Source organism: Doryrhamphus excisus, chromosome 17, assembly GCF_030265055.1.
Source record: "Doryrhamphus excisus isolate RoL2022-K1 chromosome 17, RoL_Dexc_1.0, whole genome shotgun sequence".
NCBI lineage: Eukaryota > Metazoa > Chordata > Actinopteri > Syngnathiformes > Syngnathidae > Doryrhamphus > Doryrhamphus excisus.
This window is the reverse complement of record NC_080482.1, coordinates 12,327,957-12,353,279: the sequence shown is the minus strand read 5'-3', so window position 1 is coordinate 12,353,279 and position 25,323 is coordinate 12,327,957. Positions and strand designations below refer to the sequence as shown.

General features: G+C 43.2%; 3 protein-coding genes across 8 annotated transcripts; 2 read left to right on the top strand and 1 right to left on the bottom strand.

The window, feature by feature from the left end:
• Nucleotides 1-55: 55 nt before the first annotated feature.
• On the bottom strand, nt 56-15,397 carry mettl25b (methyltransferase like 25B). 2 transcript variants are annotated; one of them, XM_058053039.1, is made up of 9 exons: nt 15,272-15,397; nt 4,528-6,907; nt 4,340-4,458; nt 3,638-3,854; nt 3,501-3,563; nt 3,282-3,419; nt 1,425-2,128; nt 1,067-1,251; nt 56-1,000 (listed from the first exon to the last, which is right to left on the bottom strand). In XM_058053039.1, the coding sequence occupies exons 2-9, from the start codon at nt 4,636-4,638 to the stop codon at nt 915-917; spliced, it is 1,623 nt and encodes a 540-aa protein (XP_057909022.1). In that variant the 5' UTR covers nt 4,639-6,907; nt 15,272-15,397; the 3' UTR covers nt 56-914. The 2 variants fall into 2 exon arrangements, with proteins under 2 accessions (XP_057909022.1, XP_057909023.1); XM_058053040.1 differs by having other exon boundaries at nt 6,779-6,907.
• isg20l2 (interferon stimulated exonuclease gene 20-like 2) lies at nt 4,199-8,283 on the top strand. Of its 2 annotated transcripts, none has more exons than XM_058053043.1 (4): nt 4,199-4,305; nt 5,452-6,110; nt 6,292-6,492; nt 6,565-8,283. In XM_058053043.1, the coding sequence occupies exons 2-4, from the start codon at nt 5,496-5,498 to the stop codon at nt 6,688-6,690; spliced, it is 942 nt and encodes a 313-aa protein (XP_057909026.1). In that variant the 5' UTR covers nt 4,199-4,305; nt 5,452-5,495; the 3' UTR covers nt 6,691-8,283. The 2 variants fall into 2 exon arrangements, with proteins under 2 accessions (XP_057909026.1, XP_057909025.1); XM_058053042.1 differs by lacking the exon at nt 4,199-4,305 and adding an exon at nt 5,045-5,105.
• Nucleotides 8,730-24,703, top strand: bcan (brevican). Of its 4 annotated transcripts, none has more exons than XM_058053034.1 (14): nt 8,730-9,045; nt 15,881-15,963; nt 17,922-18,314; nt 18,423-18,597; nt 18,666-18,793; nt 18,864-19,142; nt 19,213-19,878; nt 20,093-20,794; nt 21,399-21,503; nt 21,577-21,735; nt 23,856-23,938; nt 24,001-24,145; nt 24,205-24,387; nt 24,507-24,703. In XM_058053034.1, the coding sequence occupies exons 1-14, from the start codon at nt 9,041-9,043 to the stop codon at nt 24,614-24,616; spliced, it is 3,216 nt and encodes a 1,071-aa protein (XP_057909017.1). In that variant the 5' UTR covers nt 8,730-9,040; the 3' UTR covers nt 24,617-24,703. The 4 variants fall into 4 exon arrangements, with proteins under 4 accessions (XP_057909017.1, XP_057909016.1, XP_057909019.1 ...); XM_058053033.1 differs by lacking the exon at nt 8,730-9,045 and adding an exon at nt 13,852-14,239; XM_058053036.1 differs by lacking the exon at nt 8,730-9,045 and adding an exon at nt 13,853-14,555.
• Nucleotides 24,704-25,323: the final 620 nt, after the last annotated feature.

Sequence of the window (25,323 nt, the reverse complement as noted above, 5' to 3'; positions counted from 1 at the left end):
ACAGCACTTGGTTGTAACATTAAACTTGTTAACTTTCCACTTCCCTCAGTTACATCATTAAAAAACACACAATTTTCATTTTTTAAATTCACTATTTACTAGTCTTGAAACAATTCATTTAAAAATAGGAATACAAACATTGTAGTACTTCACAATACACCCAAAACTCATGACGTGAAAATTGGTCCACAAGAAAGAGGTTTTAACATCCACCTTCTGCCATCTCTGTGTGGAGTTTCCATGTTCTCCCCATGTGTGTGGATTTTCTCCGGGGACTCCGGTTTCCTCCCACATTCCAAAAACATGTTAGCTTAATTGGCGATTCCCTGTGATTGGCTTGCCACCAGTCCTGGGTGTATCTCCCGCAGACAGCTGGGATAGGCTCCAGCATCCCCGCCACCCTCGTGAAGATAAGTAGTCGAAAATGAATGAATAAATGAATCTTTCAATATGAAAAAATTCTCACAGGCAATTCATACTGTCTGTCAAACATTTGCAGCATTTCTTAAAACCCTGGCTTTTCAATAGGGGTATCAGCATTAATCGTTCAGCTTGTACTTGAAAAATCTACATGGCTTTGTCTATTTACGTCAGGGCTGTCCAGCGGTCCTTTGATATTTATAATATATTTTTAAAAGTTACACATATCCTTGTGTTTTTACTTATTAGTCTCAACATTTTATCTTTTTGTACTTACATTATGTCTTTTTGCTTTACTTTTCTCACATTTTCTGGGTTGTTGTTTCACTTATTCTGAAATGAGCCACATTTTGCACATAAGCTATGATGCATTGCAGTGAAGCTGAGCATAAAACCTCTAAAAAGCAGGCCTAAACTGTAAAAAATAGCAATATTTCAGACTAAAAAGGTGATTTATACCACCAGAGTGCAAAAAATACAAAAACAATCTTTTTCTACCCTCCTGTCTTCAGAGCCACAAGGACAAAGTTTCTTGGGGAAAGATTAGGGTCAAAAAGAGGCAGCAGCTGGCTGTCCACACCTGTGGAGACACGGTAGGGTTTAGTTGGATATTGGGCTCATGGATCTCGTGGTTGGGACGGCTTACCGTTCTCCTGTAGGTAGATCATGCGGTCCAGCAGCACCAGCGTCTCCACCACTGGCGCCAGCAGCAGAGCCAAGCTGAAGTAGACAACCACTTTCCCTTGCTGCTCCAGCATGGCCTCCACACGCACCGGGTCAAGAGGCAAGGAGGGGGGCAGGCCAACCCGGGCCAGACCCAACTTGGCATACCTGAGTCATACAATTAAGTAAATATGTCACTTTTAAACTCAACATCATCTTTGTTCCACTCCAATCCTATAGATTGCTTTCCCCCCCCCCCCCCCCCATCTGGATCAAGTGGTCCAAATGCAAGCTGACAGTGACAAAGTTTGATAGACATTGTGCGCAGACTGTCCACTCACTCAGTAAAGGTCAACAAGTGGGCTTTCTTCACCGTCTGGATTCCTGCCCTACGCAACTGTGGCCTGGCCTCTGTGATGAAGGTCTCCAGCATGGCGCGGTAGCAGTGTGTTCGCAGCAGCGCGCTCTCCTCTCTCAGCCTGTCAATGTAGTGCTCCACTGCGTGACACGCCCCCTCCCGCGCCTTGTACGACAGCTCGTGTCCCGGCAACCCCCGCACATGCTCACTCATGGGGTAGCCAAAATCCGAGGGGAAGGAATCTCCATCTGAGTTTGGTGGAACTGGCGGTCCGACCACGCCTGGAGGGGCGGGCTGCTCTTTGGTGGTGAGTTTCATGTAGCAGCACGCCACAGAGGTGATGGCGTGGATGTGCGGACACTTGACAAAATGGCGGAGGAGTGTGGAGCTGAGGTCCCCGCAGGCGTGTAGACCAGTCAGGACAAAGCCTGGACGTCCTTGTTGGATGCAGTTTGAGTTACAAGACTCATCTTCAGTAAGACTTGTTGATTTCGAGTCATGTGAGGCGCAGCATGGCGACGGCCGCAGTCTTTTTTTGCAGTGTCCTACCGGAACAACTTGACCTTCCCCAACATGGCGGTCTGCACCCAGCTGCTTGACGAAAACCTCCCATGATGCCTTGGGGTCGACCCAACCTGTCATATGGCGAGGACGCGCCTCTGATGATGGCAGCTCAGAGGAACAATTCTGATGAAAACAAATGAGTTTTTAACAGGCTAACACGCAGTCATTGGGTCTTAAGCAGGGGTCACAAACTCGCAGCCCGCGGGCAAAATGCGGCCCATGGGATGAGAGTTTGAGGCCCCCACCTTGATATGAAAGCTTAACCGCACGAGTTTGATGTGGATGCTGCATGGTATCATGTACCCAGAAATGACAGCTTAAAGCTGTGTGCACACCGGACACAATTGATGCGATTTTGCAAGTTACGACGCTGCGCCCAGATGTCACGATGCTAATTTGCTAATTGGGTAAAATGGTTAAGTTTCATTAATGTTCATGTTAAAGGTTAAATAATAGTAATTTAGTTAGTAATTGGTAGTTAGTAATTTAGTTAGTTAATTTAATTTTGGAAAAAAAGAATTTCTCTACCCACCAACTATATGTGGTTTCTTATGTTTTTCTTATTTGCTGTTTTATTTATTTATTTATTACTGATTGATTTATTTGTTTTCTTTATTTTGATTTATTTATTTTTCATCTTTTTATTGATGGCGTTTTTTTATTTTTATTTTTTCAGTTTTTAATAAATGAATGAATAAAACATATATAAATTTATAATATAAATAAAAATAAATAATTTTTTTTTTTTAAACCTGATGTGACCCAGCCTCACCCAGGCCTTTGCTCCAGTGGCCCCCGGGTAAATTGAGTTTGAGACCCCTGGTCTTAAGGCTTCATTGTGCTACAGCATAGTCACTAAAAGTGACTTGGTAGGGGCTGAGTGCGTGATTTGCAATTCTCTGCCTCTGTGAGGCAGTGTTTTGCTAAGTAACCACAAATGTCGCTGACAAAAATATGATCTGTGATAATCCGACAAGACAGCACACATCACTCTTCTCGAAGAGCAGTAGGTCCTGCTGTGATATTCTGCTGCACACATTTGTTATTTTGTTTGTTTTTCTGTTTTTTTTCCCACTCACGTTTATTTTCAGACAGTATTCCTCTCTCCTACAAATGCATCATGGCCAGATATGCAAATTAGAAAATGTAATTACGCTCACCCAGCCTGACTGCCAAAGATAGATAGCAGTCTTGTGGGAAAAAAATATATATATATATAGGTGCACATAATTTGACAAGAAAGCGCGCTGGAAACAGGTTTTGGTAAATCATATACCTGTTTGTGTTTTTCCTTCTCCAGGGCCAGTAGCAACTGTCCATCAAACTTGGTTGCCGTGGCAACCAGGGTGGGCTCAGCCTCAATGGCGGTCACAGACAAACCAAGCCCAAACGACAGGAAGCGAGTCAAATGACCCTGTAATGAGTGTTGATTAGTGCCTCGTATGACAAACAGATTTTTCCATATTTTAAAAAATAGAATGAAAGTCACTGCTACCTGTCCAGAGCCGACATCCACGACTTGCTTGCACTCAGTGTGTTCACAAAGTTGTTTGACAAGCTGAGATTCAAACACAACCAAATAAATGAATGTAGCGGACAGTCAGTGAATGTGGACAAACGGCTCTTCAGTACCGTCCCCAGCTCGCGAATCTCGTGCTGCTTCTTGGGCTTGACATGCTTCCGGAAAATGTGGGCCAGCAAGGCGCTCTGGTTCTGGTTGTCATGGAACTCGCAGGGTTTCGCCGAACCACCCACGTTATCTCGGCCCCGCCAGGAGTGTCTGGGAAAGGTGAGTGCGTGGGCTGTGGCCCGGAAAGCCAAAAGGGACAGCGGCCACATGCATGGATACCTGAAGAGGATGAGATTGTATTTATGAGGTCATATTTATTTCATTTTAGAGCAGGGGTCTCAAACCCATGGCCCACAAGGTTTTGTGGACCCCTACTTGACATCACAGTTTAGTGTGGCCTGCACATTTTGAACATTTTGTCTTAATATTTATACATATTGCTGCAAACTCACTTGCAGTGAGCTCAAGGGGCTCACTATAAAGACCACTAACTACAATTACAGCACAACATGTGACAGGTAAGTACACACACATAAGGCAACTACTACTAGTATGGGAATAATAAACTCCATGCATGTAACTTTAGCAACGTTTGGCAAAACAAATGTCGCAAGGCATGCTGGGAAGCCAGAAACACTCCCAATGACGCTGTGTAAGAGAAAAGATCAATGAAAAAGATGGTGTTTTGGGGATCTCACAGCCAATACAGACAAGTGAACATCCTATAAAGGTACGTTTTGTGACTTTTAATAATCTAGTTTTACCTCCTGTGTTTATGTTCTGCATCCAGCAGCAGGTCTGCAATCTGGGGGTAGGACAGTTGCTGCAGCACAGACTGCCAGCTGCCGGGTAACTTGTGCCATAAATCCTCAGCGAAGAATTCCTGTTGGACAAAGTAAGATTGTTAGCAATTGAAGTTAGCCATGGTCTGTGGCCATTCAGCGTTACTCACAATTATGTACGACTCCGATAAGTATCTGTACTGGGACAGAAAGGCGGTGAGTCTTTTGGCTAGCTCTTTTTGCTCGTCTGAAGAAAGACTTTGCTGTGAATTTTCTCCCATGTTGTGCTGTTGACATGCGAGTCCAAAGCTAAATTGCTAACTTGGAATGAGCTACCCTTCTTATCGAGCCTGAATGTGTGTTAAAAAAATGTCCAAAATGACAACCCACGCGTCTCCGATCGGCCACATCTTACAGACACGCTTCGCAATGAGTATGTATTTTTGCTGGTCAAGTTTCAATAGATCGCAAGAGTGCTGGTGCGTTCATGTCCTCATTGTAAATCGGAACGTCTAACTGACTTCTCGTCACATACTATACACATTGTACGAAAAGTATAATTATTACAAAACGTTCTTATTTAATGTTAAATGACATGGCTGGTGTGTGTCTCGTGTGTAGACCTACATTAAAACATCTGTACTTATACTTTCCGGAAAACATTTTCTGATCGGATACTAACTAAAGGCAGCATAACCCGGAAGTGGAAGTGCGCGGCTTCGTCGGTGGTGGATGGTGCAGGCAGCAGGTTTGTGTAACTTGTTTTAACAAAACACAAGAATATTTACCTTTTATGTATTTCCAATTGCTCTTCGTACTACCACTTGTTCTTAATGCAGTTAAGTTTGTATCGTATACAGCAAGTGATATTTGTAAAGTCAGTGTTGTGGTCGTCTTTTAGCATTAGCTACCTAAAGACATGCTGCTTGTCGACGTCAAATCTCACAAGTTACCGTTAAATGAAGCACAGGTACAACAACAATGGTTCAACTTTAAAGATATACGATTTAGATTGGATAGATTCTGGCCAAAGCGTCACACTTCATCAAATGTGATTATAGTAAGCAATATAAATAATACACGCTGAATTTCAGGTTTCAATGGGAGCAATACAGCTGGAGTAACCCACCTGGTACATATGACCAAGCACCCCACATCCATTCTTCCTACAAAGATGTCGGACATTATGATCAATGTGTGCTTTTCTGGAGAATCTCCTACATCTCAAAGCAAGGCAAGAATATTAACCAGGAGCCGGGTGAGAAAAACAGGGAAATGCTTCACAGAACGCAGACAGAAGTGGAAGCGCAAGCAAGCTTCAGATCGGAATTCCCTTTCTTCACCAGGATCAAAGGCAGAGGCACTGATCAGGTCACATATCAACAAGCATATCAAACAGCATGAAGAAACTTCCGGGGAGCATCAATTCAGAAAAAGCAAGGGCAAAAATAATAGATTCAATAAGCATCCATCATGTCAGACTTCCTCACACCATCAGCCTTCATTGAGTGTTACCGCAGGAGCTGCAGTGCCCAGCAAGTTCCTTGCCATCGACTGTGAGATGGTGGGCACGGGTCCCAAAGGATGGGTCAGCCAGCTGGCACGCTGCAGCATTGTGACCTATGAGGGCGACATTGTGTACGACAAGTACGTCAAACCCAGCATGCCTGTTACCGATTACCGCACACCCTGGAGCGGCATCCGACCCCGTGACCTCTGGGATGCCACGCCCTTCCACCAAGCCAGAAAGGAGGTGAGATAAACACCTCAAGCCATTTGTTTGGCATAGTGAGACATGAAAAATATTGATGATGCTATACAATTTAAGTAATCCGTTTCAATGCTGGTGAAGTTAGCGTTTGTTACGTTCTTTCACACGTTTACATGCTAATAATCCCCATCCCTCTTCTGGTAATTGCTTGCTGTGGTTTCAGGTAGTGAAGCTTCTCAAGGGGAAGGTGGTGGTCGGCCATGCCGTGCACAATGACTTCAAGGTCCTTCAGTATTCACACCCCCCCGCCATGACCAGAGACACGTCCCGCATCCCGCTGCTGAATGAAAAGGCGGGCTTCAGGGCGAATCAGTGCGTCGCGCTGAAGAAGCTCATCAAGGTCTTTTTCAACCGTGACATCCAGGTAGGAGACTGCTTTTTGAATGTGCCTGAAAGATGACCAATGTTGACCAATGTGATGTCTGCGTGTCCTCAGATGGGCTGCCAAGGTCACTCCTCGGTGGAAGACGCTCAAGCCACCATGGAGCTCTACAAAGTGGTGGAGGACGAGTGGGAGAAGATGCTGGCCTCAGGAGAGCCAGTCAGCATCAGTGGAAGCTGATTGGATCATTGAAAAGGACTCCCCCCAATCACATCCTGTTTAAAACTGCTGCTGTGAGGAAAGGTGGTCAGTCACATCGTAATGTTACCTCAGTGTGAACTCAGGCTGTCACGGTGAAATGCTTCTTCACTGGAGCAGAGGTTGTGTCGTCAGTCCTGCAGCACAAGTGACCTCACACATCAAACACCTCCCTTGTCTCCATTGTTGCCGCAGAAAGCTGAGAGGGGAAAAAAAAACAACAGCCCAAAATCAGACAAATGTATAAATGAGCAGCACTAAATGCTTCTGCTTGTTTGTATTTTATGTATTTTTACAATGACCAAAGGTTTAAAATAATTTTTATGGTTCTCTGACAGTTTCACTTGTGTGTAAAAAAATTATTTAAAAATTAGACATTGATAAACCATTTCAAAACAACAAAAAGTGAATTCTGACATGTAACAATTAATTGACAAAGATTCAAACCTGATTTCAGGAAAAATAATAATAAAAAAGGAACAAAAGGAACGTGCGCAAATTAATATGTTTATATTTCCAGTGCCCAGTTAAAAAGAAAAACATCCAGGCCTTATTACATGTTGCAAAAAAACCAAACTTTGTCACAATGTATCACTGCATCCACACTGTGGACCTATATGCTTCAACCTGTCCTTGTTCAACCTTTGGGAAGAAAATATCCTTTCTAATGACTGGATATTTTTCTCAAAGTTGGAAAGTATAGAAGATGAAGTGCTAGCCAGCTTAATGAATTGAAATGCTTGACAGGAAAGGTGGCCATATAATACAATATGGATTGCAGCAACCTGCTGGGGCAGCTGATTAAGAATTTACATTTTCCATTAGCCACATGTGTCTAATTCACTTTTTATGAACCACAGTGAGGAATTTGTGCATGTTGCACATTTTTTGCCATGCAGCTAAGACGATTCATTGAGACGGCCATAAATAATGTTCTATTTTTACACTTTAATAAAGCCTGGATTATGCTGCTGCATCGAGGAGCCACTGTATGCTACTTCAAAGCCTCCTTCTAGCTTGTTGTTGATCAACAATTTTGGATCAACATTTGCAATGAAATTGACTTGCAATTGCAATGGAACCTTAGTGTTAAGTCGATACAGAAGGTTTTAATAGTAATATTCTAGGTAGTAAGAACTATAAAAGCAATCTTCACTCGCTAAATGTACTGCAAAAAAGGTCAGTAAGGATAATTCATAATGCCGCCTACAGAGAACATACTAACTCCTTATTTCTTGGACCAGTCATGATGTGCCCCATATATCACTATATTGACAGTTACCCATTATGTCACTGTATGGTCATATCACCTTGTACTTCGGTACGGGACAAAAAGAAAACAAAAAAGATATGTGATAAAAATAAAAAAAATTAAACCATATTAGGAAAGCAGGAAGTGAACAAATTTAAGAGTTACTGATTGTAAAAGTACCAGATGGAGGGGTAGGATTTAATAAGCTTTGCTTCTTCTTACTCCTTTTGGACATGTGGAACTGTGAACTGATCATGTGATGCAATCAATTGTAATCTGATGCATGTTCAAATGAAATAAAACCATTACCAATCTAACTGAAATATTCTAACCAAACCAATTTTTCATAGTCTTTCATAAATGTTAAAAACCTTTAGGAATTTTATTGTTACAATTACACAGCAACTGTACGAGCAATAAATATTACACAGCTGGAGCAGCAAGGCGTTTGCATGTGCAGCTCTCAGTTAAACCAGGACCAGGATGGATAGGATCAAGAAGGAGTACATCAGAGGGACATTACATGTTAGAGGCCTTGGAGATAAAGATCAGAGAGGCCAGACTGAGATGGTTGGGACATGTCCAGAGGAGAGATAGTGAATATATTGGTAGAAGGATGCTGCCAGGTAGGAGGCGTAGAGGAAGACCAAAGAGGAGGTTTATGGATGTAATGGAGGAGGACATGAGGGTAGTTGGTGTGAGAGAGACAGATGCAGAAGACAGGGTTGGATGGAGGAGATGTTGTGGCTTGGGTTGCTGTGCCAACCCCTGAAGGGAAAAACTCAAAGAGGTGTTGCCTGAAGGGGGGCCCGAGGTGATTTGTTTTTCATGGGGCCCGGAATTCCTGGTGGCACCCCTGGTGGAGGGTGAGGTGACGATGAAGGAGGAGGAGGACGTTCGCAGTCCAAGCTCTCAGCCCTCACCCTAGCCTCTTTTTTTTTTTTAAATCTCCTTTCGCCTGAGCAGTCAGGACAGACACAGCAAGCCTCCCCTCCTGTTTTCACTTCTTTTTTGACATTGGGAAGCAGCAGGACCTGACCATACTGACAAGAAGAAACACTGAACCTCACCTGGAAGAAAATGAAGTGAGTCCATTTGATTTCTTTTGCTAACACAACACACCCAAAATCCACAATTCATATTTTTCTAGCATTACAGCTGCAATGACACAAAGCTACACTGAGCTAATCGAACTAATTGTTTAAATCATTTCTGTCTTTCTTTCCTACATGATGAATAAAACACTAAGAGGGAACAAAACACTGATTTATTGGTTTCTTTCTATTTTTATGTGATGCAAAAACTGGACATTTGACAAAAAGTGACAAATTCCCAAATTAACTTATCCTAAACTAAAACACACATTCCTATATATGCAATCATTAAACATAAGGATTTTTTTTAGCAGATTACTAAAGTGGGTTGCAATGTCCTTGAATACACCTTGTGTTCCTGTTGGTGCTATTTGCTTGGTTCACCGTCACCGGGTGCATGCCACGTTCATGTTCATTCAAACTTGAGGGCACATACGTATATTGAGTGGGCACTTTACATGCTGTCGGCCCGACACACAGCTGGAGATATCTGCTAGAGAACCCATAAAGAGAGAGGGCAGCTTCTCACTGCTTAACTTTAAATATAAGATATTTGAGAAGTTTGAGATTCGGCACTTTGGATCATGGAGGAGTGGCGGTGGGTCCTGGGACCAATCCATTTGAGAATCACTGATATAGAGCATCTTTGATTATTGATTTTTACCCAAGCGGCTGAAAAACAGCACAGGATTTCTGATGAGTACTTTTGCAGTATCTCAAAGTCAGCAAAGCCCTCTTGTCATATAGAAGATCTCTAATTAGCTTTTTTTTGCAGCAGATTCAGAAAAACACTACAGCGTGCAATTACATTGGAGACAAGTAAAAAATTACATAAAAATATTTCATGTAATTATGTGGTAGTTCTTTTAAAAAAAAGAGAGAATTGTGAAATACATACAAATATTATCATTTAATATTGTTTTTTTAAATGTAGTTGACATGCATGTATTTTGATGGTTATTTTTAATATAGAATGATATATTTTAAGTTTATTTTAAGAAATTGTGGGTCCTACAATGAGACCAGGTGAGCAGTGCTCTCCTGTCATATAGAGGATCTTTGACTAGCCTTATTGCAGTACCAAACAGTCTAGACCAGGATAAACAAATTGCTTGTATTTGAAATTCTGACTACATTTTTAAGGTATGGAAGAACCTTGCACTGACATTAAGTGCAAAATAAGAATGTGTACTGAGTATCGATTGCTTTGATTCTATATGAATAATATAGAGAACACGTTGCCCATAAACTAAGTGGCTTTTCTCAGCATAGCTGCTTTGTGATTGGCTCTTTCTTGCCACATAAGAAGCAGTGAGTTCAATCATCTGCTGTGCTGAAGAATAAGAATAAGAATAAGCTTTTAAAACTCAAAGCAATTCTGCCTAATCATCTCACATACTGGAAACACTTGCCTTTTAATACTTTTGTGAAGTCAGTAGCTAACAGGATGGCTGTAGTTCATACTCCAAACCACTAGAGGACAGCACACTGCAAAAAGATTTCATTGTTGTTTGTTCCCAGAATGTGTGCAAAGTAACTTTCCCACAAGTTTCGTTGTTTATTTATCCCAAAGATGGCTCTAAACACGTCAACAAAAAAGGTTGTAATTCTTAATAACGAGAAAGCGTACAATAGATGTTATATATTTTCTCTTTTTCCAGCCCGTCCGTCCTCAAATGGTCTTTGTTGGCAAAGTGTCCAGCATCCGCTTTTGGCCGTCCCTTCTGTCGGAGGTGAAGTCAAAGACTATTGAGCCGCTTGTGATGCTTGTGTGAGCACCACCATGTTGCCTAGATGCGTGCTCTGCCTGCTCTGGGTGGGAGGGAGTGGGTGGAGGGGCTTTGGCACCATTTGTCCGTAAGTACACATCAAAATGAGACAAAGCCAATTCATATTTTTGAATCCTTTTTAAAGTATATTGAAATCAAATGCATTATGGCCCAGGCCACACAGTTAGGAGACTCGGGTTCGATTCCCCGCTCGGGCATATCTGTGTGGAGTTTGCATGTTCTCCCCGTGTGTGCGTGGGTTTTCTCCGGGTACTCCGGTTTCCTCCCACATTCCAAAAACATGCTAGGTTAATTGGCGACTCCAAATTGTCCATAGGTATGAATATGAGTGTGAATGGTTGTTTGTCTATATGTGCCCTGTGATTGGCTGGCCACCAGTCCAGGGTGTATCTCCCGAAGACAGCTGGGATAGGCTCCAGCATCCCCGTGGTCAAAAATGAATGAATAAATGAATCTTTCAATCTGAAAAAATTATCACAGGCAATTCATACTGTCTGTCAAACATTTGTAGCATTTCTTAAAATCCTGGCTTTTCAATAGGGGTATCAGCATTAATCGTTCAGCTTGTACTTGAAAAATCTACATGGCTTTGTCTATTTACGTCAGGGCTGTCTTGCCCAAAGACAGCTGGGATAGCATACCAGCGACCCCTGTGAGGATAAGTGGTATAGAAAATTAATGAATAAATATTATGACATAATTGGAGTACAATTACAACTTTTTCTCATTATTAAATTTTTGTCTTAAATTTTTTATTTTATTCTTACAAAATTACTGCTTATTTTTCCTGCTGTTGTGAAATTATATTTTCAGAATGTGCTGCGAACAAATAAGAAAAACAGCTGTGGACCGCAAACTGCCCCCAGGCTGCATTATGAATACCCCTATAATATGTTCATGAGCGAGGGTGAACAGGTAGCACCAAATGTATTTGTGGTGGTCCAAATGTATTTATGGCGTGCTGCCACAAATAAAAAAAAAAAAAAGGGAACACTAATGAAAGCGTTCAAACACACCAAATTCTCCAGTCAAATGGCTAATGAATGTGTTAGCGCAGCCTCGGATGTCTTCACAAAAGCACAAAGCGACAACTTGAGCTTCTTTCAGTAGAAAAGAATATACTAACACAACACAGCACCTCATTGCTCACCTAGGTGTGCTGGGAACATGCTGGCAGCTCCTAAAGCACAACGGGAAGTTTTTCCTGGGATAATCCTGAACTAAAGAAGTAAAGGGGCAGCGATGACGGTAAATCTGGTTGAGTCAGAGGTCAACCTTCATTTAGGGAAATTAGAATTCTGCTCACATTGCAGACTAAGCTACAAGGACACACACACATCCACGCCGTCTGTTTTAAAAGGATTTAGGTCTGGAAAACCAAGATGTAACAGGAAGTCCCGTATGTGAGAAGCGGAGAGGCTTCTCGGGTTGTCAGATCGTCTCCCAGGATGCACTAGTTTGGAGCGGTCAAAGGTATAGGGGGTGTGTTCAAATACGGAAGATTGTCCTCTTTTGGTGATTTTATTTAGGTTATGATGTGGTACTGATGAGACATACATAGAAAGACAAATACACAATAAATGATAAGTAACGTAATGTAACTCATATTACACAAGTATAATGATGAGCTAAAGGTACGCTACACACAGAAATTCAACAAAGAAACCAAGCAAACATGACACTCACTAGAACAGTGATTTTCAACCACTGTGCCGCGGCACACTAGTGCCGTGAGAGATCATCAGGTGTGCCGTGAGAAATTATCCAGTATCACTTTTTTTTTAATAAAGCGGTAGAAAATGAATGAATGAATGAATAATATTTATTAATCTTTTTTACAAATAGTATGTCATTGTCGAGTGTCCGTGCTGTAAAGACTAATGTAATGAAGAGTAATGTAATATTCGTCCGTGTGGCAACACGGAGCTGATTGGCTCGTTCCTCGAATAGAATTAGTGATGCACTTGAGAAGTCGTGGTGACAGTCATGGAGAAGTTTTTAAAAAGGACAACTGCAAGCTCCGAACTGGGCCCTGGACAAGATTCTGACCCGGAGGAAGGTCCTAGTATGAGTGGTGGGAAAAAGAAAGCAAAGACGGTGAGCTCAAGGCAATATAGTGAAAGCTATCTTTCGTTTGGATTTACTTTCACCGGGGATGAGACGACACCTATTCCATTGTGCCTGGTATGTGGCGAGAAGCTATCCAACAATGCCATGGTGCCAAGCAAGCTTAAACGCCATCTCCAAACGAAACACCCGTCGCTTCAAAACAAGCCAATGGACTATTTTGTTCGCCTGCGTGTTAACACAGCGAAACAGGTAAATGAGAAAGCGCTCAAAGCTAGTTACCTAGTTGCCGAACTCGTTGCTAAATCCAAAAAGTCGCACACTGTGGCAGAGACATTAATACTACCTGCCTGTAAAGCCATTGTCAACGAGATGCTCGGCCCTGACGCGGTTAAAGACATCGCTAAAGTCCAGCTCTCTGATAACACAATTGCCAGGCGTATTGATGACATGTCAACATACATTGAAAGCCATGTTTTGGAAAAGATACGCATCAGTAGGAAATTTGCGTTGCAAGTGGACGAGTCTACAGATATTAGTGGACATTCTCAGCTCTTGGCCAATGTGCGTTTTGTGGATGGAGATACGATTAGAGAAAACTTTGTCACGAGCAGGCTTGCGAGCTTAGCGATGCGACCCCAGAATGCAGAGAGCAGGACCAAAAATGTAGGTAAAAGGAATTTAATGGCGTTTAAGCTAAGTTGACAGCAACTACAGGCAAACCAAACACAAAGACAATGAAGCCACAAACGAAAGAGCACACACCTGAACTAAATAGGGAGAGTGGAAATTAGAGACAGGTGTGTGAAATGAGTCAGAGAGCAGAAGGGAACAAGAAAGGAAGTTGAACCAAAATAAGGGCATGAAAACCGGAACAGAGGCAAAGAAGGAAACTAAGAGAGCTGTCACGAGGGGGTGAAGCCCGCTCTTCCTATTTTGCAAGGCACTGCTAGAAAAAACAACTGGAGAGGAAATTTTTCGGGTCACATCGGAATATCTTGACCAGGGAGGACTTACATGGGAAAACTGCACAAGTGTTTGCACTGATGGAGCTGCAGCTATGGTCGGGCGCACCAAAGGCTTCGTGAGTCGAGTGAAGGAAGGAAACCCAGGTCTGATTGTTACGCACTGTTTTTTGCACCGTGAGGCCCTCGTCGCTAAGACTTTACCAGCAGAACTGGTTCCTGTGTTGGATGATGTGGTGCGCATAGTGAACTTTATAAAGACACGACCTCTGAAAAGCCGGATATTCGCATCTCTGTGTGAGGAAATGGGAGCGGAGCATAAAGCCTTATTGCTCCATACAGAGGTCCGATGGCTGTCGCGAGGTAAGGTGCTGACCCGTGTGTATGAGCTGCGAGAGGAACTTAAAATGTTTCTAACAAATGAGAGGTCTGATTACTCAAATCTGTTTGCAACTGATGAGTGGTGCGCAAAGCTGGCATACCTGGCTGATATATTTCATCATCTGAATGAACTGAACACAAGGATGCAGGGCCGAAATGAAAACCTGCTTACAAGCACAGATAAAGTAAATGGATTCCGTTTAAAGGTGCACCTCTGGCAACAACATGTGCAACGTGCCAACCTGGAGATGTTCCACTGACAGAGAAACAGCAAAGTCCCACTGCTGCACTGTGTGAGGTAATAGGTAAACATCTGCAAAGTCTTAAGGAGAAGTTGTCATTTTATTTCTCTTCAGCCTCCACTGAATGCTTTGACTGGGTTAGGGACCCATACAGCTCAGCATCAGTTGTTGGAAAGGTAACTTTACAAGAGCAGGAGGAACTAACTGAACTGAAACAGGATCGTAGTTTAAAACTAAGATTTTCTGATCTTCCTTTGGACAGTTTTTGGTTGACTGCTGCAAAGGAGTTCCCCATTCTGGCCAACAAAGCTGTTCTGACATTGCTCCCATTTTCCACAACATATCTGTGTGAGCTGAGCTTTTCAAGCCTAACTGCTATAAAAACTAAAAACAGAGAGAGACTGAGAGCTGTTGAAGAAGAGCTTCGTGTGTGTCTTTCTTCCATTCCTGCACGGATATCGGCTTTGTGTTCATCTAAACAGGCCCAGGTTTCACACTGACTGAGTACAAATAAATTATGAAATTATATTGTAATTAAATATACTGTGCAGTGTCATTTTGTAATATTTTTGGTTAGTGGTGTGCCACAAACTTTTTCCAATGTAAAAAATGTGCCGTGGTTCAAAAAAGGTTGAAAAACACTGCACTAGAATAACCGTTAGTCATAGTTAGCTTAAATACTGATATTAGCACCGATGAAAAGGGAGCCTAACTTTGTGAAAAGGGTGCCCATACTACTCCACAGCTCCCACAATAAGCCAAAAAAACTCACCTTTATGCATTCACGCACAGCATCAACCTGGTGATATGATGTATGAGGTGCAATAAGGCTCAGAGATCTATATATTGTTCAACCGAAAAAACGTCCCGCACTGTGGTGCGTTTACTGACCACTGAACACCGTAGGACAAACGACACTCTAAGCCGAACATACAATGCAATGTAAATTACGGGCTTTCTAACAGTCACAATGTTTATGAAATTAACATCAATGCGTTTTCTGTATACTAAGTAACAAAATGTAATCTTGAATACTGCCTGAGAACTAACACTGCACTCTAAGCTGAACATACAATGCAATGTAAATTATGGGCTTTCTAATTTAAGAGTCCAGCACGTGATGAAACGTCAAGCAAACTAAAACGCACACCGCTCCTATCCTGCAATACCACGTTTTTCCACAAGAGGCGACATTAAGTCAAGCATATATGATCCTCGAGATGTGTTTAACATGTTTTTTTTATTTCAGTCACGGGTGTCCAAACTTTGTCCAGCAAGGGCAACATACAGAACATTTGAAGCATGCGGAGGGAAGGGGGGCACTTTGGACACCCCTGAGCTAAACTGGCTTTTCAGCTCTTTTCTTGTCTTTTGCCCTCAGGTGGGACGTGCTTCTGTCCATGTTGCTGACCGCCATCTGTTTGCTTGTCCTACCAACGTCCTCGACCCCCGAGCATGAGCCAGGTAGTCAACCCCCCTGCCCCCCACCAACCCCCGTCGTCTTCACCATCATGTTCACCATCTTCTGTTGCTGACTCTAGAGAATAAATTAAATCATAAATGACCTCTGAACATCTATTCCTATGGAGACTCTGCACGCACGTCTTGATGACAAGGAACACTGTAGCGTGACCTTCAGGTCAGGTCAGCCATCACATCCCAGGAGCAGCGGGTTAGAAGTTAAGGAAGTAAATGGGTAAAAAAAAATTCTATCTGGTTATGGTTATGGTCATAACCCGTTGTATTTGGTAGTTAAATATCCACATTGACCAAAAGTAATGGTAATGGTTTTATTTCATTTGAACATGCATCAGATTACAATTGAGTGCATCACATAATCAGTTCACAGTTCCACATGTCCAAAAGGAGTAGGAAGAAGCAAAGCTTATTAAATCCTACCCCTCTATCTGGTACTTTTACAATCAGTAACTGTTACATTTGTTCACTTCCTGCTTTCGATAATACAGTTTAAGGTTTTTTTGTTTTGTTTTTTTAATAATATACCTCGTACCGAAGTACGAGGTGATACTTCCAATATTGGAAGTAAACTTCCATATTGGCTACATAAAATGGTTTGATCCACTATGACCTTCACCATGCTTAGTCAGTCAGCAGTTACGGCAGAGCAGAGGGAAACAATGCTGATAGTGCCTAGTAAAATAAATACCACAATACAAGTAGAATCAAGACATTTGATGTGGGGATAATTACATACAGTCCATTTATTGTCCAGTGTACAAATGCTACAATGTTAATTGAAGAAGGTAAACCTCTTGAGCCCCAAATATATTTGTATATACAGTAATAATGGATCATCATCATCACTGTACCCATGCTATGCAGCTTTGCAACGCAACAACAAAGCTCAGCAAAATCAGTTGAAAGGAAAATTTAAACCATAAGAACTTAAAGGGGCAAATGCCAAAAACAAGCAAACACGCCGAGACTAGCATATACCATTAATGAGTCCATAATCATAACATTTACACCACCTACACCTCACCTAGCCTGAAGCTAAAGTTAGCCCCTCGAAACAGTGCACATATTATTCCTTTCCCACTAAATCTCACTGGATGTGAAGACGAAACAGTAGAAAAATGTTTATGATGGTTGAGTTTTGTCTTACTTTTATGGAAGCCTTATTCTGCCACTGAAAGTTAAAAATACTCCAATGGTAAGTCATAACAATGAGATGAGAATTTGAAATTCTGAGATAAAAAGTCACAATTATGAGACAAAAAAAATCATTTATAAGATAATAAGTAATAATTGATAATTAGGAGATAAAACAAACTATAAAATACAAATTGCACATTTATAATATTCATAGTTTAGACCTTTTACCCTCATAAATATGAATTTTCCCTCATCGGTAGAAAATGAATGAATGAATGAATATTTTATCTCATAATTATGACTTTTTATCTCTTAATTTTGACTTTTTATCTCATAATTATGTCTTTCTTATCTCATAATTTGGACTTTTTAATCTCATAATTCTGACTTTTTAATCTCATATTTCTGTCTTTCTTATCTCATAATTTGGACTTTTTAATCTCGTAATTCTGACTTTTTAATCTCATAATTCTGACTTTCTTATTTCATAATTTGGATTTTTTTAATCTCATAATTTGGACTTTTTAATCTCATAATTCTGACTTTGTTATCTCATAATTTGGATTTTTTAATCACATAATTCTGACTTTCTTATCTCATAATTTGGATTTTTTAATCTCAGAATTCTGATTTTCTTATTTCATAATTTGGATTTTTTAATCTCATAATTCTGATTTTCTTATCTCATAATTTGGACTTTTTAATCTCATAATTTTGACTTTCTGATCTCAAAATGATGACTTATCTCATAATTTGGACTTTCCACAAAGTCCACACTGGACTTTTAACGCGTTGTCTCCTTGCAGATGACGCAAAGCTCCTCCATGTGACCATCCCGGCCAGTCCGCTCGTGTCCGCCGAGCTGGGCTCCTCGCTAACCTTGACCTGCTTGGTGTCGTTGGCCCATCCGCCGCCGGCGCCATCCACTAACGGCCGCCACGCCGTCCTGTCCCTGCCACGGGTCAAGTGGAGCCTGATAGGCGACGACAAAAAGACGGAGATCCTGGTTGCTCGTGGCGACAACGTGCAAGTCAGCGAGGCCTACGAGAGCCGAGCCTCACTGCTCCATTACGGCGTATCCCCGGCCGACTTGACGCTCAAGTTGGAGGGCGTAAGGCACAGTGATGCTGGTTTGTACCGCTGTGAGGTGCAGCAGGGCCCCGAGGACGCCTTTGATGTCATAGAGGTTAAGGTTAAAGGTCAGTCTTGGCTCCCACTTTGCTATGATGGCATCCTTAAAAAGGACTTTAAAGTAACGCTGTTGCCAAGAACAGCAGCTCTCCATTGATGACATGGTTCCATGATAGGGTTGGTGTTTCATCATCGGGATGCATCCAACAGCCACTCCTTCACCTTTGAGCGAGCACGCCAGGCCTGCCAGGCTATCGGGGCACAAATCGCAACCCCTGAGCAGCTCCTGGCGTCTTTCCACAGCGGGTACGAGCGGTGCCGCGCAGGATGGGTCTCAGACCGCTCGGTCAGGTGAGGACAACAGCTGGTTTGAACCAGTTTAAGCTGGTTTTTATACCAAGAGTCCTGTCCGTCTTCAGATATCCCATTTGGGAGCCGCGAGACGGCTGCTTGGGCAACGCTGATGGACTTCCAGAAGTGAGGAACGCTGAAACATTGGAGCTTGAGCAGGTGTTTGATGTTTACTGCTACGTGGGGGATATTGCAGGTGAGCAATGTTTTATTTTCACCATAGTCAAGTATCATCTATTGAGGTTTTCGCAACATGAACTTCACAGGTGAGGTGTTCCATGGCTCCATCTCTGAGGGTTTCACCTTCTGGGAGGCCAAAGCTCACTGCCTGAGGGAGGGGGCGGAGCTAGCCAGCCCCGCCCAGCTGTATGCAGCCTGGAATGAGGGACTGAACCATTGCAGCTCAGGGTGGCTGAAAGATGCCAGTGTGCGACACCCCATCCCAACTCCGAGGGGTCGTTGCGAAATTGTGGAACCCCTGGGGCCAAGCAACCAGACGATGTTCCCTGAAGATCAGAGCCGGCATGACGTCTACTGTTTCAGAGGTAGCAGGGCTTAAAACATGAGGGACAAATTCCATCATCTGGTGTGCATCAACAAACATCTTCTCTGCAGGCAATCTTCACATCCCATCTCCATCGTCTTTTCTTACAACTGAACCAGAGCACATCAGCTATCTTCGCTCTACACTCCCCATCACAGAGGAGACACTCACCACTACAGGGGAGGAGGAGGCCCACACAATAAGTTCTGTAACACAAAACCCTCTGGAGAAGGACTCTTTGACATGGGGGGTTCCTCTGTCTGTGACTCTGGAGCCCGAGGAGATCAGTGAGTCCCATCATCAAGAACTTCACATAGAGCTTGGTCGTCATCCAGCATCTTCTGATGCCGAGAGGCCGGTGTCCTCAGAGCCGCCAAGCCTCGAGATCCTTATTTTGAATGCAACATCAAGACCAGATGAGCTCAGCAGCTCCTCGGATGAACATCATCATGTGGATCACACCCGCACCCCAGAGGCTACGCCGCTCCATCTGAGCACCTCTGGAGATGTTTCCGGACAGGAGGCTGGAGTATTTGATGTGACGTCATCCATTCCAACATCGCCTCACAGTGAAGAACCAAATTTCTCCACCGTGTTACCTTTTTCTGACAAAAACACACCTGAGGACCATCCAGAGGAGAGTGAGTCTGGAGAGGAGAGAGGAAATGTAATGACGGACATCCTGGTTGCTAAGGAAACCACCACAATGGCCTCCTCTGAGCCATCAACTGAGTCAAGTAAGTCAGCCCACAGGTTCCTCCAAGCATGCCTTAAGAGGTGCTTTGTGCGCCGGGAACAGAAAAGGATCTTTCCACAAAGTTGGAAGCATATTATGGTCCAAAATGGCTTCTTAAGATGGCTTTCATCTTTCAAACTACTATTGTTTATTTTTTTAAATAAAGAACCTTCAACGTTTTCTATAGTTGAACATGTGTATCTTTTCATGGACAGGTTCTGATGCTGGTGAGGAGCATCCAGGTGAAGCGTCCATCACGTCAGCGACACCAGGTGACCTCAGTCCACACGTCCATCACGTCGAGATCCCGACAGCAGAGGTCACTGTGATGCCACGCTTCAGTGTGGACTTGATCCACTCCTCTGCGAGCCCACCCGGCACCACCACCGAGGTTGTTAGCTTGATCCCAGATAACACTGAAACACATGATCACACAGAATCAGTTCACAATGTCACAGACCATGATGGACCTGATGACCCAAGGGAAACCACAACCAAATTATCAGGTTTCTGGTCAGAAGACAGTCCAGAGGGCCTGGTCTTATCAAACCCGACTCAATTACCAGACCACCACGGTGAATTTGGAACACATGAACCTGAAACCACACAGATCCCTCACGTGACAACACACAGGGAACCAGGACCTACCTCCTCTACACTGCCGGAGTCTGGATCCAATACAGAGTCCAGTACTCCCCTTTTTGTAACCTTGCATGAAGTCACAAAGGATGGAGCAGTGGACTGGACCACCAGCACAACGAGTGGACCTCAGGGAGAGGAGACCATTACTGATTTGGGCAAAAGATGCACTGGTTGTCACCACCAACATCACACCTTGGAGAACTTCACTGACCCAACTGTGGAGCCGGAAGTACCGACCGCCATGGCTGCTCGACGTGAAGTCATCTCAAGTACTGGTACATAACTTCATAACTATAAACCCAGCAGATTACTTTTTAGTTATAGACAAAATTTATGAAATAATTTGGGTAATTTTATTGCAGGTGTATATAATATAAACAACTGCAGACTTCGTAATTTGCTTTTTACTTTTTTTTTTGTGAAAGTAAAATTGACAGCGAAATAAAGGAGCATCCTATTCATGAAGAAACACCGCCCTCTGGTGGTAAATGTTGAATTTGGAGAGGTTTTAAAAGTAAATATCGAATGATGTAGATCCCTTAAATGCGCTAAACATAAAACAAAACTCTACTTTAGGTCTCACTTTATTAGATTTTTATAATTGTGTTTTTTAACGTAACACTTATGGTCTGTGTACACAAAAAGTGGAACAGTATTCTGTATATAAAGTAGAATATAAAAAAACATTGTCTTTGAATATATTTAAAAAGAGGCAAACACAAGTGCAACTAAATAAGAGGTACCAGGGAAAGAAGGGAATCTGATTGGCTCACATAGAACTACAAGTGGGCGGGCCTTGTGTAGCACACACACACACACTAGTAAAAATATAACAGAAAACACAATGTGCCAGGGAAACAATTAATGTTTTCTCTGTAGACTCGTGCCAGGAGCGGCCATGTTTGAACGGAGGAACGTGCGTGGACGGCAATGTGCCCACGTGCCTCTGCCTGCCTGGGTACGGCGGGGTCCTCTGCCAGACAGGTAAGGTCTGAGACGCGACCTCGCGATGGCGACACGACCTCGCTGACGCTTCCTGACATCTTCTCGCTGACAGACGCCGAGGCGTGCGAGGACGGCTGGGAGAAGTTCCAAAGCTTCTGCTATCGTCACGTGACCTCGCGGCAGAGCTGGGAGGGGGCGGAGCAACACTGCCGTACGATTGGCGGACACCTGATCTCCATTATGACCCCTGAGGAGCAACATCACATCAACGGTAATTGCTGATTCAGGAATATTGAAAAACCTCTCTCCCACTCTTATCATACTTGTCAACATTTGCAATATTTCACAAGGATTCCCTTGGCTATGATCTAAATTGCCCTATAACAAACAATGACCTAACATTATTTCATAATTCATTAAAAGTTGAAGAACGACAAAAAGGCGTAATTGTACTCCAATGATGTTATCATATAATATTCATTCATTCATTTTCTACCGCTTATCCTAACGAGGGTTGTGGGGGTGCTGGAGCCTATCCCAGCTGTCTTTGGGCGAGAGGCGGGGTACACCCTGGACTGGTGGCCAGCCAATCACAGGGCACATATAGACAAACAACCATTCACACTCACATTCATACCTATGGACAATTTGGAGTCACCAATTAACCTAGCATGTTTTTGGAATGTGGGAGGAAACCGGAGTACCTGAAGAAAACCCACGCACGCACAGGGAGAACATGCAAACTCCACACAGAGGATGGAATCGAACTCGGCTCTCCCAGCTGTGTGGCCTCCGCGCTAACCACTCGACCACACCGTGCAGCCCAATGACCGAACAATGTTCTGCTTTTCCAAGCAACATGCGTTTAGACATGTTCATGTTTGCAGCTTTTACTACACTTGTTGAGTGCATGCAGCAGATATCGGCACGTCACATCTTCTTTCCAACATTCCTCTCCTCCATGCTGTGTGACATCCATAGTGACGACTTTGTTTGGACGATGGTGGAAGTGTTGGAAGGAGACACAACACCACGTTTCATGTTGCTCTTCTTCTTGAGCTTGCTGTTGTTTGGTCTGCACCTCAGGGCCCTCAGATCGTAATCTGACATTCTTCGGCTGGGGCGGACGCGGGCTCCTGCCATGGAGCTTTTAGGAAGGAATTTTAACAGTTTTGAAACTGAAACAATTGTGCTAATTTGCTCCAACGTCGTCTTTGATGAGTAATAATGAAGGAGAGATTTACATTTACATTACTTCATTACAGGGCGGCACGGTGGTCGAGTGGTTAGCGCGCAGCCCTCACAGCTAGGAGACAAGGGTTCAATTCCACCCTCGGCCATCTCTGTGTGGAGTTTGCATGTTCTCCCCGTGCATGCGTGGGTTTTCTCCGGGTACTCCGGTTTCCTCCCACATTCCAAAAACATGCTAGGTTAATTGGTGACTCCAAATTGTCCATAGGTATGAATGTGAGTGTGAATGGTTGTTTGTCTATATGTGCCCTGTGATTGGCTGGCGACCAGTCCAAGGTGTACCCCGCCTCTCGCCCGAAGACAGCTGGGATAGGCTCCAGCACCCCCGCGACCCTCGTGAGGATAAGCGGTAGAAAATGAATGAATACTTCATTACATAATTGACTTGATGGGCAAAAGTGCAGTTCTCCTTTTAACTGCTGCCACAGGAAACTTGTGCATGACAAGTTTTGCTCTTGGCTACAAGAGCCCGTCGCATCTACTCTGACCCCACACACCCCCAGCATGGACTGTTTTCTCGCCTGGCATTGGGGAGAAGGCTCTGCAGCATCCACTGTAGAACAACCAGGTTTAGAGACAACTACTTCCCCCGGCCATCAGACTGCTCAATGCCAAATAAGCCCCTCCACCTGCCCACATGCACAACCAAAACTTCAAATTATTGTTATTTATTCGAAATTATTTAAATTATTTGTACAAATTACTGTTTACGCTGTACATTGTTGTTCATATTTATGTAATCTATTTATTCTCCACATTATTATTTATTATTACACAGGAGCCAGGCAACGACATTTAGTTGGCATTTTCACTGCTGTGTTATTGTGCAATGACAATAAAGAAAGTCTATGTCTATGTCTAATATTGTAGATTTTAGATGCAGACCGATACAGGTGTTTTTTTATTGGATTGGGACATCCAATAACCCTACCCATCTGTCTTCAGTTGCCATTCTTCGCTCGTGATCAAGGAATCTAACATGCTAAATACACATATAATGAAAGAATGGAAGGATAGAACAGAAGGAATTAGAGTAATAATTGAATAATTGAATTGAATAATGACTTCTGATTATACATGAACTGGATCTCTTTAGCTATACCTCATGAAGCGTCCTATGTGTGTATGTTTTGTCATCAGACAAATACAAAGAATATCAGTGGATCGGCCTGAACGACAAAACCATCGAGGGAGACTTTCGCTGGTCGGACGGTAACCTTCTGGTGAGTGTTTGCCGCTCCATTGTTCTCCTGTTCACAATTGAAGTTTTCGACTTGCAACTCAGCTGTTCGAGAACTGGCACAAAGGACAGCCTGACAGCTACTTCCTGTCCGGAGAGGACTGTGTTGCCATGGTGTGGCACGACGGCGGGCGCTGGAGCGACGTGCCATGCAACTACCACCTGTCCTACACCTGCAAGAAGGGCCTATGTGAGTCCACATGAGTCACTTTTATTTCAAAGGTCTTATCCATGTTGTCGTCTCCTCAGCATCCTGCGGTCAACCGCCGACAGTTCCCAACGCCAAGCTCTTTGGTAAGACACGTGCACGCTACGAGACGCACGCCAAGGTACGCTATCACTGTGAGCAAGGCTTCATGCAGAAGATGAATCCCGTCATCAGCTGCCTGCCCGGCGGCCAGTGGGAGGAGCCAATGATCGCCTGCCTACCAGGTATCAATTCATGCTAATGCTATGATCCTATTGTTTTAACTGCTTTCCCTAGCATGTAATATCTAGGGCAATTTCAGTTTCTAGTTGCTTCATTTATTTCTCTTTGCTCCAATGTTCAGCTCTCTCGCAGGAGGAACGCTCTGTGAGTTCAGCTCCTCAAACACCAAAGGAGGAGGAGATGACGGAGGTCCACACGGAGAGCAGCTCTCCAAGTCTGGGACATTCATAAGTAGAACATCTCAAGTCATCCTCTGCTTTATGGACTGTCACTAACCTTAGTTTTTCAAATAAAATCATTGTAATCCAGAACAGTACAGTCATGTCAACAAGCAGCTGTGCTTTGAATTCATCAATAAATGTTCTTCTGGGTCATTTTAGCCTTTTTTTTATCAGCATCCTTTGCTCATGAGAACTACTCGACAAACTACAAACTTATTTGACTTTTAAGGCAACTTTTTCCAGATTTAAAAAAAATGTTATTTGCTTTTAACTGCTTTACAGATGGGCTGCACGGCGGTCGAGTGGTTAGCGCACAGACCTCACAACTAGGAGACCCGAGTTCAATCCCACACTCTGTCATCTCTGTGTGGAGTTTGCATGTTTGCATGTTCTCCCAGTGCATGCATACTCTATATGTGCCCTGTGATTGGCTGGCGACCAGTCCAGGGTGTATCCCGCCTCTCGCCCGAAGACAGCTGGGATAGGCTCCAGCACCCCCGCGATCCTCGTGAGGAAAAAGCGGTAGAAAATGAATGAATGAATGAATATGTTACTCTGGTGTTTTTGCTCTTACTCTGGTGGTAACCTCTCGGTGTAGACGTTCATGGACAGACTGTGTCAGGTTTTGGCACAACCTCAGGATGCAGAAAGATAAGAGCCGATTGCAGGTAAAATATCTATTTATTAATGATCCAACAAAGAGCAGTGACATTGATA